Raw genomic sequence first — 20539 nt, forward strand, 5'->3', positions numbered from 1 at the left:
GCCCCCCCCCACCCGTCCTTCCTCTTTCACTCTCATACTTTCTTTTCATCTTCATTCTTTCTCTGTTTACCCCCCCTCCCCCCTCTCTCTCTCTCTGCTGTTAACCCACTATAACAGACCTTAGAGCTAACCCCCCTCCCCCTTCTCTCTCTCTCTGCTGTTAACCCACTATAACAGACCTTAGAGCTAACCCCCCCTCTCTCTGCTGTTAACCTACTATAACAGACCTTAGAGCAACACCCCCTCCCCCTCTCTCTCTCTCTGCTGATAACCCACTACAACAGACCTTAGAGCTAACCCCCCTCCCCCTTTCTCTCTCTCTGCTGTTAACCCACTATAACAGACCTTAGAGCTAACCCCCCCTCTCTCAATTTCAATTCAAGGGGCTTTATTGGCATGGGTAACATGTGTAAACATTGCCAAAGCAAGTAAGGTAGATAATATATAAAGTGAAATAAACAATAAAAATTAACAGTAGACATCACACATAGAAGTATGTCTCTCTCTCTCTCTCTCTGCTGTTAACCCACTATAACAGACCTTAGAGCTACCTCCCCTCCCCCCTCTCTCTGCTGTTAACCCACTATAACAGACCTTAGAGCTACCCCCCCTCCCCCCTCTCTCTGCTGTTAACCCACTATAACAGACCTTAGAGCAACACCCCCCCCTCCCCCCTCTCTCTCTCTCTGCTGATAACCCACTACAACAGACCTTAGAGCTAACCCCCCCTCTCTCTGCTGATAACCCACTATAACAGACCTTAGAGCTAAACCCCCTCCCCCTCTCTCTCTCTGCTGATAACCCACTATAACAGACCTTAGAGCTAACCCCCCTCTCTCTGCTGATAACCCACTACAACAGACCTTAGAGCTAACCCCCTCTCTCTGCTGTTAACCCACTACAACAGACCTTAGAGCTACACCCCCCTCCCCCTTAGCGCTGATGGAAATTACCCTCACAAACAGACCATTAGACTACACCGTTAAAGCCTACACTGAACCGACCATTAGACTACACCGTTAAAGCCTACACTGAACAGACCATTAGACTACACCGTTAAAGCCTACACTGAACCGACCATTAGACTACACCGTTAAAGCCTACACTGAACAGACCATTAGACTACACCGTTAAAGCCTACACTGAACCGACCATTAGACTACACCGTTAAAGCCTACACTGAACAGACCATTAGACTACACCGTTAAAGCCTACACTGAACAGACCATTAGACTACACCGTTAAAGCCTACACTGAACAGACCATTAGACTACACCGTTAAAGCCTACACTGAACAGACCATTAGACTACACCGTTAAAGCCTACACTGAACAGACCATTAGACTACACCGTTAAAGCCTACACTGAACCGACCATTAGACTACACCGTTAAAGCCTACACTGTAAAACTCCCTCAATAAAAAGGCCTTAGCCAGATATTTCCACTGTGTCCAAAAATACCTGGGTTAATAAACCTCACCGTAGCTAGGACACACACACACACTCACACACACACACACACACACACACACACACACACACACACACACACACACACACACACACACACACACACTGCTCCCCTTAATCCCTCCCAAAAAAGTATCTACTGTGCTAAACTACTGTGCTAAACTACTGTACTAAACTACTGTGCTAAACTACTGTACTAAACTACTGTACTGTACTAAACTACTGTACAAAACTACTGTACTAAACTACTGTACTAAACTACTGTACAAAACTACTCTACTGTACAAAACTACTGTACTAAACTACTGTACTAAAATACTCTACTCTACTGTACTAAACTACTGTACTAAACTACTGTACTAAACTACTCTACTCTACTGTACTAAACTACTCTACTGTACTAAACTACTCTACTGTACTAAACTACTGTACTAAACTACTGTACAAAACGACTGTACTGTACAAAACTACTGTACAAAACTACTGTACTAAACTACTGTACTAAACTACTCTACTCTACTGTACTAAACTACTCTACTGTACTAAACTACTGTAGTAAACTACTCTACTGTACTAAACTACTGTACAAAACTACTGTACTGTACAAAACTACTGTAGTAAACTTACTGTACAAAACTACTGTAGTAAACTACTGTACTAAACTACTGTACTAAACTACTCTACTGTACTAAACTACTGTACTAAACTACTCTACTGTACTAAACTACTGTACTAAACTACTGTACTAAACTACTGTACTGTAGTAAACTACTGTAGTAAACTACTGTACTAAACTACTGTACTAAACTAGTGTACTGTACTAAATTACTCTACTAAATTACTCTACTGTACTAAACTACTCTACTGTACTAAACTATTGTACTCTATTCTACTAAACAATTGTACTCTATTCTACTAAACTACTGTACTAAACTACTGTACTAAACTACTCTACTCGACTCTACTAAACAATTGTACTCTATTCTACAAAACAATTGTACTAAACTACTGTACTGCACTACCCTACTGTACTCTACTGTTCTAAACTAGTGTACTCTACTGTTCTAAACTAGTGTACTCTACTGTACTAAACTAGTGTACTCTACTGTACTAAGCTAGTGTACTGTACTAAACTACTGTACTCTACTATTGTACTAAACTACTGTACTCTACTATTGTACTAAACTACTGTACTAAACTACTGTACTCTACTGTACTAAACTACTGTACTGTACTCTACTATTGTACTAAACTACTGTACTAAACTACTGTACTCTACTACTGTACTAAACTACTGTACTAAACTACTGTACAAAACTACTGTACTGTAGTAAACTACTGTAGTAAACTACTGTAGTAAATTACTGTACTAAACTAGTGTACTGTACTAAATTACTCTACTAAATTACTCTACTGTACTAAACTACTCTACTGTACTAAACTATTGTACTCTATTCTACTAAACTACTGTACTAAACTACTGTACTAAACTACTCTACTCGACTCTACTAAACAATTGTACTCTATTCTACAAAACAATTGTACTAAACTACTGTACTGCACTACCCTACTGTACTCTACTGTACTAAACTAGTGTACTCTACTGTTCTAAACTAGTGTACTCTACTGTACTAAACTAGTGTACTCTACTGTACTAAACTAGTGTACTGTACTAAACTACTGTACTCTACTATTGTACTAAACTACTGTACTCTACTATTGTACTAAACTACTGTACTAAACTACTCTACTCTACTGTTCTAAACTACTCTACTCTACTATTGTACTAAACTACTGTACTCTACTGTACTAAACTACTGTACTCTACTGTACTCTACTATTGTACTAAACTACTGTACTAAACTACTGTACTCTACTGTACTAAACTACTGTACTCTACTGTACTCTACTATTGTACTAAACTACTGTACTAAACTACTGTACTCTACTACTGTACTAAACTACTGTACTAAACTACTATACTCTACTATTGTACTAAACTACTGTACTAAACTACTCTACTCTACTGTTCTAAACTACTGTACTCTACTATTGTACTAAACTACTCTACTGTTCTAAACTACTGTATTCTACTGTACTAAACTACTGTACTAAACTACTGTTCTATACTACTGTACTCTACTGTACTAAACTACTGTACTAAACTACTGTACTGTACTAAACTACTGTACTCTACTGTACTAAACTACTGTACTAAACTACTGTACTGTACTAAACTACTGTTCTAAACTACTGTACTCTACTGTACTCTACTGTTCTAAACTACTGTACTAAACTACTGTACTCTACTGTACTAAACTACTGTACTAAACTACTGTACTCTACTGTACTAAACTACTGTACTCTAATGTACTAAACTACTGTACTAAACTACTGTACTAAACTACTGTACTAAACTACTGTACTAAACTACTGTACTCTACTGTACTAAACTACTGTACTGTACTAAACTACTGTACTCTACTGTACTAAACTACTGTACTAAACTACTGTACTGTACTGTTCTAAACTACTGTACTAAACTACTGTTCTAAACTACTGTACTAAACTACTGTTCTAAACTACTGTACTCTACTGTTTCTAAACTACTGTACTAAACTACTGTACTCTACTGTACTAAACTACTGTACTCTACTGTACTAAACTACTGTACTAAACTACTGTACTCTACTGTACTAAACTACTGTTCTAAACTACTGTACTGTACTAAACTACTGTTCTAAACTACTGTACTGTACTAAACTACTGTTCTAAACTACTGTACTGTACTAAACTACTGTACTCTACTGTTCTAAACTACTGTACTAAACTACTCTACTCTACTGTTCTAAACTACTGTACTGTACTAAACTACTGTTCTCTACTGTACTAAACTACTGTACTCTACTGTACTAAACTACTGTACTAAACTACTGTACTCTACTGTTCTAAACTACTGTACTAAACTACTGTACTAAACTACTGTACTCTACTGTACTAAACTACTGTTCTAAACTACTGTACTGTACTAAACTACTGTTCTAAACTACTGTACTGTACTAAACTACTGTTCTAAACTACTGTACTGTACTAAACTACTGTACTCTACTGTTCTAAACTACTGTACTAAACTACTCTACTCTACTGTTCTAAACTACTGTACTGTACTAAACTACTGTTCTCTACTGTTCTAAACTAGTGTACTCTACTGTACTAAACTAGTGTACTCTACTGTACTAAACTAGTGTACTGTACTAAACTACTGTACTCTACTATTGTACTAAACTACTGTACTCTACTATTGTACTAAACTACTGTACTAAACTACTCTACTCTACTGTTCTAAACTACTCTACTCTACTATTGTACTAAACTACTGTACTCTACTGTACTAAACTACTGTACTCTACTGTACTCTACTATTGTACTAAACTACTGTACTAAACTACTGTACTCTACTGTACTAAACTACTGTACTCTACTGTACTCTACTATTGTACTAAACTACTGTACTAAACTACTGTACTCTACTACTGTACTAAACTACTGTACTAAACTACTATACTCTACTATTGTACTAAACTACTGTACTAAACTACTCTACTGTTCTAAACTACTGTACTCTACTATTGTACTAAACTACTCTACTGTTCTAAACTACTGTATTCTACTGTACTAAACTACTGTACTAAACTACTGTTCTATACTACTGTACTCTACTGTACTAAACTACTGTACTAAACTACTGTACTGTACTAAACTACTGTACTCTACTGTACTAAACTACTGTACTAAACTACTGTACTGTACTAAACTACTGTTCTAAACTACTGTACTCTACTGTACTCTACTGTTCTAAACTACTGTACTAAACTACTGTACTCTACTGTACTAAACTACTGTACTAAACTACTGTACTCTACTGTACTAAACTACTGTACTCTACTGTACTAAACTACTGTACTCTACTGTACTAAACTACTGTACTAAACTACTGTACTAAACTACTGTACTAAACTACTGTACTCTACTGTACTAAACTACTGTACTCTACTGTACTAAACTACTGTACTCTACTGTACTAAACTACTGTACTAAACTACTGTACTCTACTGTACTAAACTACTGTACTCTACTGTACTAAACTACTGTACTGTACTAAACTACTGTTCTAAACTACTGTACTCTACTGTACTCTACTGTTCTAAACTACTGTACTAAACTACTGTACTCTACTGTACTAAACTACTGTACTAAACTACTGTACTCTACTGTACTCTACTGTTCTAAACTACTGTACTAAACTACTGTACTCTACTGTACTAAACTACTGTACTAAACTACTGTAATAAACTACTGTACTCTACTGTACTAAACTACTGTACTAAACTACTGTACTAAACTACTGTACTCTACTGTACTAAACTACTGTACTAAACTACTGTACTCTACTGTACTAAACTACTGTACTCTACTGTACTAAACTACTGTACTCTACTGTACTAAACTACTGTACTAAACTACTGTACTGTACTGTTCTAAAATACTGTACTAAACTACTGTACTAAACTACTGTACTAAACTACTGTACTCTACTGTACTAAACTACTGTACTAAACTACTGTACTCTACTGTACTAAACTACTGTTCTAAACTACTGTACTGTACTAAACTACTGTTCTAAACTACTGTACTGTACTAAACTACTGTACTCTACTGTTCTAAACTACTGTACTAAACTACTCTACTCTACTGTTCTAATCTACTGTACTGTACTAAACTACTGTTCTCTACTGTACTAAACTACTGTACTCTACTGTACTAAACTACTGTACTCTACTGTACTAAACTACTGTACTCTACTGTTCTAAACTACTGTACTAAACTACTGTACTCTACTGTACTAAACTACTGTACTAAACTACTGTACTCTACTGTACTAAACTACTGTACTCTACTGTACTAAACTACTGTACTCTACTGTACTAAACTACTGTACTAAACTACTGTACTGTACTGTTCTAAACTACTGTACTAAACTACTGTTCTAAACTACTGTTCTAAACTACTGTACTGTACTAAACTACTGTTCTAAACTACTCTACTGTACTAAACTACTGTACTGTACTGTTCTAAACTACTGTACTCTACTGTTCTAAACTACTGTACTAAACTACTGTACTCTACTGTACTAAACTACTGTACTAAACTACTGTACTCTACTGTACTAAACTACTGTACTCTACTGTACTAAACTACTGTACTCTATTGTACTAAACTACTGTACTAAACTACTGTACTCTACTGTTCTAAACTACTGTACTAAACTACTGTACTAAACTACTGTACTAAACTACTGTACTAAACTACTGTACTAAACTACTGTACTCTACTGTACTAAACTACTGTACTCTACTGTACTAAACTACTGTACTAAACTACTGTACTGTACTAAACTACTGTTCTAAACTACTGTACTGTACTAAACTACTGTTCTAAACTACTGTACTGTACTGTTCTAAACTACTGTACTAAACTACTCTACTCTACTGTTCTAAACTACTGTACTGTACTAAACTACTGTTCTCTACTGTACTAAACTACTGTACTCTACTGTACTAAACTACTGTACTGTACTGTTCTAAACTACTGTACTCTACTGTTCTAAACTACTGTACTAGTGTACTAAAGTTCTGTACTAAACTACTGTACTGTACTAAACTACTTTACTCTACTGTACTAAACTACTGTGCTAAACTACTGTACTCTACTATTGTACTAAACTCCTGTACTATTGTACTAAAGTTCTGTACTAAACTACTGTACTGTATTGACTTCCTACGGTACTAGCTCAGATTGGTCTGGTTTGGACCAACCAAATGTGGTCTTTTTTATGGAAGGAGGTAATTACGACAATAGCCGGTGTGTCGACCCCAAATATGCAAAAATATGTGTGTTCCTATTTAGCATAAATTACCATGAAGAGAAGGATATTCATGTCCATAATTTTGCCTTTCTGTATAGATCAGATCCGTTACCGGGTGTTGAGGATCCAAAGGAAAACCTGTCGGTGTGATGTCATAGCTGACGCATCATTCTCTCTGCAGACATCTTGGAATGTAAATCCCAGATAGAAAACATTTTAAAACGCATTTAAAAAAAAAAAACCCCAGAGGGAGATTTTTACCGTAATTCTGTTCACCATACTTTGCATCGTCGCAGTTATTAAACTAAATTTGTTTTTGTGAAATGCACGTGTAAATTGATCAAAGTAAGCCCCTGTCCATAGAGTTGAATGGTTTGTTAAACTTTTTGGAATCAATGTTTTTTTGTTTGTTGTTTTTTTGGCATACATTATGAAAGTGTAATTCCGTTACCGTGGAAATGTCCGAGAGGACAGGGAGTGTGATGTAGGTGTATGCTGATGGTCTGTTGTTGAGAGGAAATGTGAGTAAGACACAAATAGTGTACTAAACTATCTCTCTTATCTTCTTTCCTCTCTGTCTCGCTCCCCCTTTCTCCTCTCTCTACTAGTTGATGGGCTCGTTGGTCCTTGCGGTTGGGCTGTGGTTGCGGTTCGATCCTGAGACCGTCGCTCTGCTGAACGGAGACGGAGCGCCAGACACCTTCTTTTATGGTGAGTACAGGGACAGGAATCAGCCAATCAGTAGGGAGGGAATGTGTGAGTTAGCCAATGGGACTGGAGGAGGCCTATAAATGAACCAATGAGCATGGAGGAGTGACATACTGTCAGAGAGGCTGAAAGTGGCCCTGGAGAAGCGGTGAGAATTGTAATTTCAATAGGGTCACTGTATGAAAAACAGCGTTGTCTAATACTATACAATGTCATCGCCCCTAGACTGAACAGAAATGTAAACACAACGTGCACCAATACTACTATACAACGTCATCGCCCCGATACTGAACAGAAATGTAAACAACGTCATCGCCCCGATACTGAACAGAAATGTAAACACAACGTGCACCAATAAAAGGCCACTGTAAAATATCTCAAGTTTAGACGGAATGTGTAATTGGCCTGCTGACTGCAGGAATGTCCACCAGAGCTCTTACCAGATAATTTAATGTTCATTTATCTACCATAAGCCGCCTCCAACTGGCCTCACTATCGTAGACCACGTGTAACCAGCCTGATCAGCTCGATCAGCTTGAGATGTGTCTCGCAGCTTGAGCCAAATGGTGACTGGTCTCCTGATCCACGCCCCTACCTTTTATTTTTAAAGTTATCTGTGCCCACCAGGTATCGGTGCCCACCAGGTATCTGTGCCCACCAGGTATCTGTGCCCACCAGGTATCTGTGCCCACCAGGTATCTGTGCCCACCAGGTATCTGTGCCCACCAGGTATCTGTGCCCCCTGGCTATCTGACCCTCCTGCTGGTCACTACATTATGTCTGTTTAGTCCACAGTTATGGTACTGACCCTCCTGCTGGTCACTACATTATGTCTGTTTAGTCCACAGTTATGGTACTGACCCTCCTGCTGGTCACTACATTATGTCTGTTTAGTCCACAGTTATGGTACTGACCCTCCTGCTGGTCACTACATTATGTCTGTTTAGTCCACAGTTATGGTACTGACCCTCCTGCTGGTCACTACATTATGTCTGTTTAGTCCACAGTTATGGTACTGACCCTCCTGCTGGTCACTACATTATGTCTGTTTAGTCCACAGTTATGGTACTGACCCTCCTGCTGGTCACTACATTATGTCTGTTCAGTGCAGATGATGTTCAGCTTGTAAAGTTCTCTCACATATCTGGATCTGGTTGATAATCGTGTTGTTTGTGTGGTCTAATGCTGCCCTCTGCTGGTGCTCCTGGGAACTGCAACAGTCTCGCTGAATATATAATACTCTGAATGGTCTTTCATCTGATTTGTTTTCCTCTCTCTCCTCTCTCCTCTCTCCTTTCCTCTCTTCTCTCTTCTCTCTTCTCTCCTCTCTCCTCTCTCTTCTCTCCTCTCTCCTCTTCTCTCTCTCTCTCTCTCTCCTCTCTTCTCTCTCTCTCCTTTCTTCTCTCTTCTCTCTCCTCTCTCCTCTCTTCCCCCCCAGGTGTGTATATCCTGATCATAGCGGGCAGTCTAGTGATGTTGGTGGGATTCTTTGGCTGCTGTGGAGCCATACGAGAGTCCCAGTGTCTGCTGGGGTCGGTGAGTTGACGCACTTCCCCGAGGAAAACACAATCAAGCTAGCTAGATAATTAGTCCGATCTTGACTGAACTCAGAATCTTCGGTAACACTGTATTTTAAAAGTACACACATTAGCCACTAATTTGTCGTTCGTCAGTGTGCTTATAAGTCACTTATAGGCCCTTTTTCTCATTCAGCGGTGGAAAAAGTACCCAATTCTTATACTGTAGTAACAGTAAAGATGCCTTAATAGACAATGACTCAAGTAAAAGTGAAAGTCACTCAGTGAAATACTGCTTGAGTAAAAGGCTAAAAGTATTTGGTTTTAAATATACTTAAGTATCAACAGTAAATATATGAGCCATTTCAACTTCCTTATATTAAGCAAATCAGACAGCACCATGTTGTTATTGTTAGATAGCCAGGGGAACACTCAGACATCATTACAGATAGCCAGGGGAACACTCCAACACTCAGACATCATTTACAGATAGCCAGGGGAACACTCAGACATCATTACAGATAGCCAGGGGAACACTCAGACATCATTACAGATAGCCAGGGGAACACTCCAACACTCAGACATCATTACAGATAGCCAGGGGAACACTCCAACACTCAGACATCATTACAGATAGCCAGGGGAACACTCCAACACTCAGACATCATTACAGATAGCCAGGGGAACACTCCAACACTCAGATATCATTACAGATAGCCAGGGGAACACTCAGACATCATTACAGATAGCCAGGGGAACACTCAGACATCATTACAGATAGCCAGGGGAACACTCAGACATCATTACAGATAGCCAGGGGAACACTCAGACATCATTACAGATAGCCAGGGGAACACTCAGACATCATTACAGATAGCCAGGGGAACACTCAGACATCATTTACAGATAGCCAGGGGAACACTCCAACACTCAGACATCATTACAGATAGCCAGGGGAACACTCCAACACTCAGACATCATTACAGATAGCCAGGGGAACACTCCAACACTCAGACATCATTACAGATAGCCAGGGGAACACTCCAACACTCAGATATCATTACAGGTAGCCAGGGGAACACTCCAACACTCAGACATCATTACAGATAGTCAGGGGAACACTCAGACATCATTACAGATAGTCAGGGGAACACTCAGACATCATTACAGATAGCCAGGGGAACACTCCAACACTCAGACATCATTACAGATAGCCAGGGGAACACTACAACACTCAGACATCATTACAGATAGCCAGGGGAACACTCCAACACTCAGACATCATTTACAGATAGCCAGGGGAACACTCCAACACTCAGACATCATTACAGGTAGCCAGGGGAACACTCAGACATCATTACAGATAGTCAGGGGAACACTCAGACATCATTACAGATAGCCAGGGGAACACTCCAACACTCAGACATCATTACAGATAGCCAGGGGAACACTCAGACATCATTACAGATAGCCAGGGGAACACTCAGACATCATTTACAGATAGCCAGGGGAACACTCAGACATCATTACAGATAGCCAGGGGAACACTCAGACATCATTACAGATAGCCAGGGGAACACTCAGACATCATTACAGATAGCCAGGGGAACACTCAGACATCATTACAGATAGCCAGGGGAACACTCCAACACTCAGACATCATTACAGATAGCCAGGGGAACACTCCAACACTCAGACATCATTACAGATAGCCAGGGGAACACTCAGACATCATTACAGATAGCCAGGGGAAAACTCAGACATCATTACAAATAGCCAGGGGAACACTCCAACACTCAGACATCATTTACAGATAGCCAGGGGAACACTCCAACACTCAGACATCATTTACAGATAGCCAGGGGAACACTCAGACATCATTACAGATAGCCAGGGGAACACTCAGACATCATTACAGATAGCCAGGGGAACACTCCAACACTCAGACATCATTACAGATAGCCAGGGGAACACTCCAACACTCAGACATCATTTACAGATAGCCAGGGGAACACTCCAACACTCAGACATCATTTACAGATAGCCAGGGGAACATTCCAACACTCAGACATCATTTACAGATAGCCAGGGGAACACTCCAACACTCAGACATCATTACAGATAGCCAGGGGAACACTCAGACATCATTTACAGATAGTCAGGGGAACACTCCAACACTCAGACATCATTTACAGATAGCCAGGGGAACACTCCAACACTCAGACATCATTACAGATAGCCAGGGGAACACTCAGACATCATTACAAATAGCCAGTGGAACACTCCAACACTCAGACATCATTACATATAGCCAGGGGAACACTCCAACACTCAGACATCATTTACAGATAGCCAGGGGAAACACTCCAACACTCAGACATCATTTACAGATAGCCAGGGGAACACTCCAACACTCAGACATCATTACAGATAGCCAGGGGCACACTCCAACACTCAGACATCATTTACAGATAGCCAGGAGAACACTCCAACACTCAGACATCATTTACAAACATTGCATTTGTGTTTAGTGAGTCTGCCAGATCAAAGGAGGTAGGGATGACCATGTTCTCATGATAATTGTGTACAATTGGACCATTTTCCTTTCAAAATGTATCGAGTACTTTTGGGTGTCAGGGAAAATGTGTGGAGTAAAAAATACATTGTTTTCTTTAGGAATGTAGTGAAGTAAAAGCTGAAGTTGTCCATTTTTTTCCATATTTCCATACCATATTTCTACCAAACTGTCCAGATATGACCTTATTGGACATTAAGGAGCATACCTCTCCCGACAGCCAACATTCATGTCAAACTCGGATAACTTATAATGTTTCAATAGGAAATCACTTAATTATGGTTCACGAGACGTATTAAAGGCCTTTATTCGCTACTTATATACACATACACACTACAAATTAGTGGCTAGTATGTGTACCTTTTAAAATACAATGTTACCGAATCATCTACTCCCAAGAGCTCAGGATAAAGCTAAACCATGGAAACGGTCCACTCTAACCTGTATTTGTGTTCCAGATCAGAAACCATGGAAACAGTCCACTCTAACCTGTCTTTTGTGTTCCAGATCAGAAACCATGGAAACAGTCCACTCTAACCTGTATTTGTGTTCCAGATCAGAAACCATGGAAACGGTCCACTCTAACCTGTCTTTGTGTTCCAGATCAGAAACCATGGAAACGGTCCACTCTAACCTGTATTTGTGTTCCAGATCAGAAACCATGGAAACAGTCCACTCTAACCTGTCTTTTGTGTTCCAGATCAGAAACCATGGAAACAGTCCACTCTAACCTGTATTTGTGTTCCAGATCAGAAACCATGGAAACGGTCCACTCTAACCTGTCTTTGTGTTCCAGATCAGAAACCATGGAAACGGTCCACTCTAACCTGTATTTGTGTTCCAGATCAGAAACCATGGAAACGGTCCACTCTAACCTGTATTTGTGTTCCAGATCAGAAACCATGGAAACGGTCCACTCTAACCTGTCTTTGTGTTCCAGATCAGAAACCATGGAAACGGTCCACTCTAACCTGTATTTGTGTTCCAGATCAGAAACCATGGAAACGGTCCACTCTAACCTGTCTTTGTGTTCCAGATCAGAAACCATGGAAACGGTCCACTCTAACCTGTCTTTGTGTTCCAGATCAGAAACCATGGAAACGGTCCACTCTAACCTGTCTTTGTGTTCCAGATCAGAAACCATGGAAATGGTCCACTCTAACCTGTCTTTTGTGTTCCAGATCAGAAACCATGGAAACGGTCCACTCTAACCTGTCTTTGTGTTCCAGATCAGAAACCATGGAAACGGTCCACTCTAACCTGTCTTTGTGTTCCAGATCAGAAACCATGGAAATGGTCCACTCTAACCTGTCCTTTGTGTTCCAGATCAGAAACCATGGAAACGGTCCACTCTAACCTGTCTTTGTGTTCCAGATCAGAAACCATGGAAACGGTCCACTCTAACCTGTCTTTTGTGTTCCAGATCAGAAACCATGGAAATGGTCCACTCTAACCTGTCTTTTGTGTTCCAGATCAGAAACCATGGAAACGGTCCACTCTAACCTGTCTTTGTGTTCCAGATCAGAAACCATGGAAACGGTCCACTCTAACCTGTCTTTGTGTTCCAGATCAGAAACCATGGAAACGGTCCACTCTAACCTGTCTTTTGTGTTCCAGATCAGAAACCATGGAAACGGTCCACTCTAACCTGTCTTTTGTGTTCCAGATCAGAAACCATGGAAACGGTCCACTCTAACCTGTCTTTGTGTTTCAGTTCTTTGCCTGCCTGCTGATAATCTTTGGCGCAGAGGTTGCTGCTGGTGTGTTTGGCTTCTTGAACAAAGACAAGGTACCCATAATACACCGCACCACTCCACCACGCTATTGTGGTTCCAACTGTCATTTATTGTCTTACTTCAGATAACCAATCAGACGGAGTTGTCGCGCTAAGGGACGAGCGTTTGCGTCGCAGTAACGCCACCTGTCAGAATATAATAATTATTTTTATTTTGATGGTCTTGTCTGATTCTTTTCTCACAGATAATCGAAGATGTCCAGAACTATTACATAAAATCCTACAACGACAACAAAAACAACAACACAATGATACAAAACTCTTACCACAAAGTTGTAAGTACATTAACACTGAAAAAAACGATGCTTGAAAACAGTAGTCCATACGATGGATGCGTAAGATTTATTGTTGATTTCAATGATGCTAAACTCTAGTAGAACTACCGATTTACCCTCCATAATTATTGTGACATTTTCTTTTGTTATTTTGTCTCCAGCACTTTGGATTTTAAATTAAACAATGACTATGAGGTTGAAGTGCAGACTGGCAGTTTTAATTTGAGGGTGTTTGTGAGACAGCGTTTTGTGGAGGTACTACTTTAATGGTGAGAGGTTAGCATGTCTTGGGGCTATGATATAAAATGCTAACCTCCCCTGTTATTTTAATGGTGAGAGGTTAGCATGTCTTGGGGCTATGATATAAAATGCTAACCTCCCCTGTTATTTTAATGGTGAGAGGTTAGCATGTCTTGGGGCTATGATATAAAATGCTAACCTCCCCTGTTATTGTAATGGTGAGAGGTTAGCATGTCTTGGGGCTATGATATAAAATGCTAACCTCCCCTGTTATTTTAATGGTGAGAGGTTAGCATGTCTTGGGCTATGATATAAAATGCTAACCTCCCCTGTTATTGTAATGGTGAGAGGTTAGCATGTCTTGGGGCTATGATATAAAATGCTAACCTCCCCTGTTATTGTAATGGTGAGAGGTTAGCATGTCTTGGGGCTATGATATAAAATGCTAACCTCCCCTGTTATTGTAATGGTGAGAGGTTAGCATGTCTTGGGGCTATGATATAAAATGCTAACCTCCCCTGTTATTTTAATGGTGAGAGGTTAGCATGTCTTGGGGCTATGATATAAAATGCTAACCTCCCCTGTTATTTTAATGGTGAGAGGTTAGTATGTCTTGGGGCTATGATATAAAATGCTAACCTCCCCTGTTATTGTAATGGTGAGAGGTTAGCATGTCTTGGGGCTATGATATAAAATGCTAACCTCCCCTGTTATTGTAATGGTGAGAGGTTAGCATGTCTTGGGGCTATGATATAAAATGCTAACCTCCCTGTTATTGTAATGGTGAGAGGTTAGCATGTCTTGGGGCTATGATATAAAACGCTAACCTCCCCTGTTATTGTAATGGTGAGAGGTTAGCATGTCTTGGGGCTATGATATAAAACGCTAACCTCCCCTGTTATTGTAATGGTGAGAGGTTAGCATGTCTTGGGGCTATGATATAAAACGCTAACCTCCCCTGTTATTGTAATGGTGAGAGGTTAGCCTGTCTTGGGGCTATGATATAAAATGCTAACCTCCCCTGTTATTGTAATGGTGAGAGGTTAGCATGTCTTGGGGCTATGATATAAAACGCTAACCTCCCCTGTTATTGTAATGGTGAGAGGTTAGCATGTCTTGGGGCTATGATATAAAACGCTAACCTCCCCTGTTATTGTAATGGTGAGAGGTTAGCCTGTCTTGGGGCTATGGTATAAAATGCTAACCTCCCCTGTTATTTTAATGGTGAGAGGTTAGCCTGTCTTGGGGCTATGATATAAAATGCTAACCTCCCCTGTTATTGTAATGGTGAGAGGTTAGCCTGTCTTGGGGCTATGATATAAAATGCTAACCTCCCCTGTTATTGTAATGGTGAGAGGTTAGCATGTCTTGGGGCTATGATATAAAATGCTAACCTCCCCTGTTATTGTAATGGTGAGAGGTTAGCATGTCTTGGGGCTATGATATAAAATGCTAACCTCCCCTGTTATTGTAATGGTGAGAGGTTAGCATGTCTTGGGGCTATGATATAAAATGCTAACCTCCCCTGTTATTGTAATGGTGAGAGGTTAGCATGTCTTGGGGCTATGATATAAAATGCTAACCTCCCCTGTTATTTTAATGGTGAGAGGTTAGCATGTCTTGGGGCTATGGTATAAAATGCTAACCTCCCCTGTTATTTTAATGGTGAGAGGTTAGCCTGTCTTGGGGCTATGATATAAAATGCTAACCTCCCCTGTTATTGTAATGGTGAGAGGTTAGCATGTCTTGGGGCTATGATATAAAATGCTAACCTCCCCTGTTATTGTAATGGTGAGAGGTTAGCATGTCTTGGGGCTATGATATAAAATGCTAACCTCCCCTGTTATTTTAATGGTGAGAGGTTAGCATGTCTTGGGGGTTTGATATTTGTGTATCTGTAACTTAGTCACTCATCACTATTTGCGATTGTATCCGTAACCATGGTAACATCCACACTCCCTCTCCCCCTGCAGCTGAACTGTTGTGGGACGTCCCAGAGCTTCTGCCCTGAGGCCCCAGCTGACACCAAGGTGGGACTAATGACAGTAGATAACTACCTCGATAGCCATCATCGCTAAGTTGGGCAAAATATTGGAACTTTAATTTAAATCTTTATGTTGTTTCTACTGTGTGTGTGTAGGACTGTGAGGTGGGCATCAAGGAGTTCTTCAACAGTAAACTCTACATCATTGGATACGTGGGGATCGGCATCGCTGGAGTCATGGTGAGAACAGGACTGGGGAGTCAGTCTCTCTCTCCCACAGACAGACACATAAACACTGCTTTAAACTGCTCTCCAACAATGTCTCCTCTCTCTCTCCCACAGACAGACACATAAACACTGCTTTTAACTGCTCTCCAACAATGTCTCCTTCCTTTCTCTCTCTCTCTCCCTGCTTCCCCTTCCTCTCTCTGTCTCTCCCTGCCTCCCCTTCCTCTCTCTCTCTCTTCCCCCCCCTGCATCCCCTTCCTCTCTCTCTCTCCCCCTGCCACCCCTTCCCTTCCTCTCTCTCTCTCCCCCTGCCTCTCTCTCTCTCTCTCTCTCCCCCTGCCTCCCCTTCCTCTCTCTCTCTCTCTCTTCCCCCTGCATCCCCTTCCTCTCTCTCTCTCCCCCTGCTTCCCCTTCCTCTCTCTCTCTCTCTCTCCCCCTACCTCCCCTTCCCTTCCTCTCTCTCTCTCTTCCCCCCCTGCATCCCCTTCCTCTCTCTCTCCCCCTGCCTCCCCTTCCTCTCTCTCTCTCCCCCTGCCTCCCCTTCCTCTCTCTCTCCCCCTGCCTCCCCTTCGTCTCTCTCTCTCTTTCTCTCTCTCTCCCCCTGCCTCCCCTTCCTCTCTCTCTTTCTCTTTCTCTCTCTCTCCCCCTGCCTCCCCTTCCTCTCTCTCTCTCTTTCTCTCTCTCTCCCCCTGCCTCCCCTTCCCTTCCTCTCTCTCTCTCATATTCAAATACTTTATTGACTTTAATTACTTACCATTACAAAAATGGTGAGACCAACAGCAATAAGGCTTTCAATAAAAATAATAGTCGTCATGAACATGGAATTACCATTAACTACAACAACAATATTAATGAGAACAACAATACATTAAAGCAGTGGTAGTAGACCAGTCAACATGACTGAGAAGACACGTGACCTGGTATGAAAGACAAATTATTGACATCTTTCTCTCTCTCTCCCCCTCTCTACCTCTCTATCTCTACCTCGATCTATCAAATAAATTCAAGGGGTTTTATTGTCATGGGAAACATGTGTTAACATTGCCAAAGCAAGTGAGGTAGATAATATACAAAAGTGAAATAAACAATACAAATGAACAGTAAACATTACACTCACAGATGTTTCAAAACAATAAAGACATTACAAATGTCATATTATAAATATATACAGTGTTGTAACAATGTACAAATGGTAAAGGACACAAGGATAAATAAATAAGCATAAATATGGGTTGTATTTACAATGGTGTGTGTTCTTCACTGGTTGCCCTTTTCTCGTGGCAACAGGTCACCAATCTTGCTGCTCTGATGACACACTGTGGAATTTCACCCAGTAGATATGGGAGTTTATCAAAATTGGATTTGTTTTCGAGTTATTTTTGGATCTGTATAATCTCACCTTTCTCTCTCTCCTCATCTTTCTCTTTCTCTCTCTAGGTTATAGGGATGATCTTCAGTATGGTGTTGTGCTGTGCCATCCGCAACAGCAGGGAGATCATGTAACCGGGCAGAGCTTCCACTCCTCCAGTCCCCCCCCCACAACAGCCCAACTCCAGTCCCCCACAACAGCCCAACTCCAGTCCCCCACAACAGCCCAGCTCCAGTCCCCCACAACAGCCCAACTCCAGTCCCCCACAACAGCTCAACTCCAGTCCCCCACAACAGCCCAACTCCAGTCCCCCACAACAGCTCAACTCCAGTCCCCCTCAACAGCCCAACTCCAGTCCCCCACAACAGCCCAACTCCAGTCCCCCACAACAGCCCAACTCCAGTCCCCCACAACAGCCCAACTCCAGTCCCCCACAACAGCCCAACTCCAGTCCCCCACAACAGCCCAACTCCAGTCCCCCACAACAGCCCAACTCCAGTCCCCCACAACAGGCCTCCTCCAGTCCCCTCAACAGCCCAACTCCAGTCCCCCACAACAGCCCAACTCCAGTCCCCCACAACAGCCCAACTCCAGTCCCCCACAACAGCCCAACTCCAGTCCCCCACAACAGCCCAACTCCAGTCCCCCCCATCAGCCCAACTCCAGTCCCCCACAACAGCCCAACTCCAGTCCCCCACAACAGCCCAACTCCAGTCCCCCACAACAGCCCAACTCCAGTCCCCCCAACAGCCCAACTCCAGTCCCCCACAACAGCCCAACTCCAGTCCCCCACAACAGCCCAACTCCAGTCCCCCACAACAGCCCAACTCCAGTCCCCTCAACAGCCCAACTCCAGTCCCCTCAACAGCCCAACTCCAGTCCCCCCAACAGCCCAACTCCAGTCCCCCCAACAGCTCAACTCCAGTCCTCCCCTACCACCCCACTGACATCTCCACTTCTATGTACGTTCTGTAGTCATCGTGACAAAGCTTTTCCACAGCCAGCACACTCTCTTCACGTGCCTTTTTTTTTTAAACACAAAACAAACATATTAAAAAACTGATCAGTGGCCAGAAGCAAAGTTTGTAGTAATATCTTAACTGCCCGGCAACTAGATTCCAAGACATTACACTGTAAGGTTTTAAAAGACATCTGTAGGTGATATATATATATATATATTAAATTGGCCAACTAGTGGCATGACTGTTGACACGATGGTCCCTTTCCAGACCAACTACATTACAAACGTTGCATTGCATCAACCAATGGGTGCGTCCCACGTCATCGACTGCACAGTCGGACATTAGATGGCTGTAGCATGTGATGAGGCTTTGGCTGATATGTCAAACCCCATTCGGAGTGTTGTGAAATCTGGCAGGCGTATGGCAATGTAGTTAGCCTGGTGCGTGGCCATTGTGACAGCCAGCTCTGCGAGGCAGACGCCCCTGGTAGCAGTGGCGGTGGTAGTGTAAACGTGAGTCCCAAGCGGCACCCTATTCCCTTAATATTGCACACCGTTTCAACAGGGCCCATATATGGCTGTGGTCAGACGTAGTGCAATCTTAAAAGGAATCTGATTTCATTTTGATGTTTGTTGTTGTTGTTTTTTATGGTAAATTGACCGAGAACACGTTCTCATTTACAGCAACGACCTGGGGAATGGTTAGAGGGTTGGGGGGGATGGTCACACCGTTTGTGGACCATACTGGGGTATACGGTATTACCAGAAGTGCACCGAAGGGGCGCAATTTAAAAATATATATGGGGGGGGGGGGGGTTTGACACGCAAAACAAATTGGGCAATAAGGATTTAGATCCGGGGGGGGTTTGACACGCAAAACAAATTGGGCAATAAGGATTTAGATCCAGGAGGGGGGGTTGGATGTCTCTAGTCTGGGTAACAGTCTCTTTAGCCAATGTGCCACTCCATGTCATCGCCAAACAGACTGGCCAATCAGCTATCTCAACGCTCAATATGCAGCTGGATTTATGGCGTTGGAGTTGCTCATTGGTTGTTGGATATAACGTTATTCATATTTTCCATGACAAAATGTAATTATAATTAAGAACAAAGTCATGATCAAATCATTGAGCCGTCAGCTAGGTAATGTCTTATGTTTTTAGGTTTAAATTCAATTCAAAGGGTTATTTTGGTTTGAATTACAGTATTTATTTTTAGTTTTTAAAAGTGAGCGAGCAACTTTTGACAAACTGGTTTCATTTGGACAAACAAAAAAATGGTTGCTTAGTAACTGGATACCAATGTGTTCTGTGGAGAGAGAAAAAAAGTGATAGTTCCAATATTTGCATAATTGTTGTGATTGGAGGATAGATTGGAGGGGTTATCGAATCAGGATCAACTCCTGTCTTCGCCTCAAGCTCATTAATGATAGAATGTTGATATTTGAAGATGGCAGAAAGGCCCGTCTCTTTGGCAGAGACCAGGAGTACA

The 20539-nt window shown here is 41.6% G+C and overlaps 1 protein-coding gene across 3 annotated transcripts in view; it reads left to right on the forward strand.

Moving 5' to 3' along the window:
• LOC135503836 (CD9 antigen-like) overlaps window positions 1-19156 on the forward strand; it is a 35602-nt gene extending 16446 nt beyond the window's left edge. For 2 of the 3 annotated variants that reach the window (XM_064921984.1, XM_064921985.1), the window contains exons 2-8: window positions 8005-8107; window positions 9543-9640; window positions 13911-13985; window positions 14177-14266; window positions 16480-16536; window positions 16647-16730; window positions 18156-19156. In XM_064921984.1, the coding sequence (XP_064778056.1) occupies window positions 8005-8107; window positions 9543-9640; window positions 13911-13985; window positions 14177-14266; window positions 16480-16536; window positions 16647-16730; window positions 18156-18221 (573 nt within the window). In that variant the 3' untranslated portion in view covers window positions 18222-19156. The remainder of the gene's footprint in view (window positions 1-8004; window positions 8108-9542; window positions 9641-13910; window positions 13986-14176; window positions 14267-16479; window positions 16537-16646; window positions 16731-18155) is intronic. The other variant, XM_064921986.1, reaches the window with a different exon arrangement.
• The last annotated feature ends 1383 nt before the right edge of the window (window positions 19157-20539 follow it).

This window comes from Oncorhynchus masou, chromosome 18 (genome assembly GCF_036934945.1).
Source record: "Oncorhynchus masou masou isolate Uvic2021 chromosome 18, UVic_Omas_1.1, whole genome shotgun sequence".
NCBI lineage: Eukaryota > Metazoa > Chordata > Actinopteri > Salmoniformes > Salmonidae > Oncorhynchus > Oncorhynchus masou.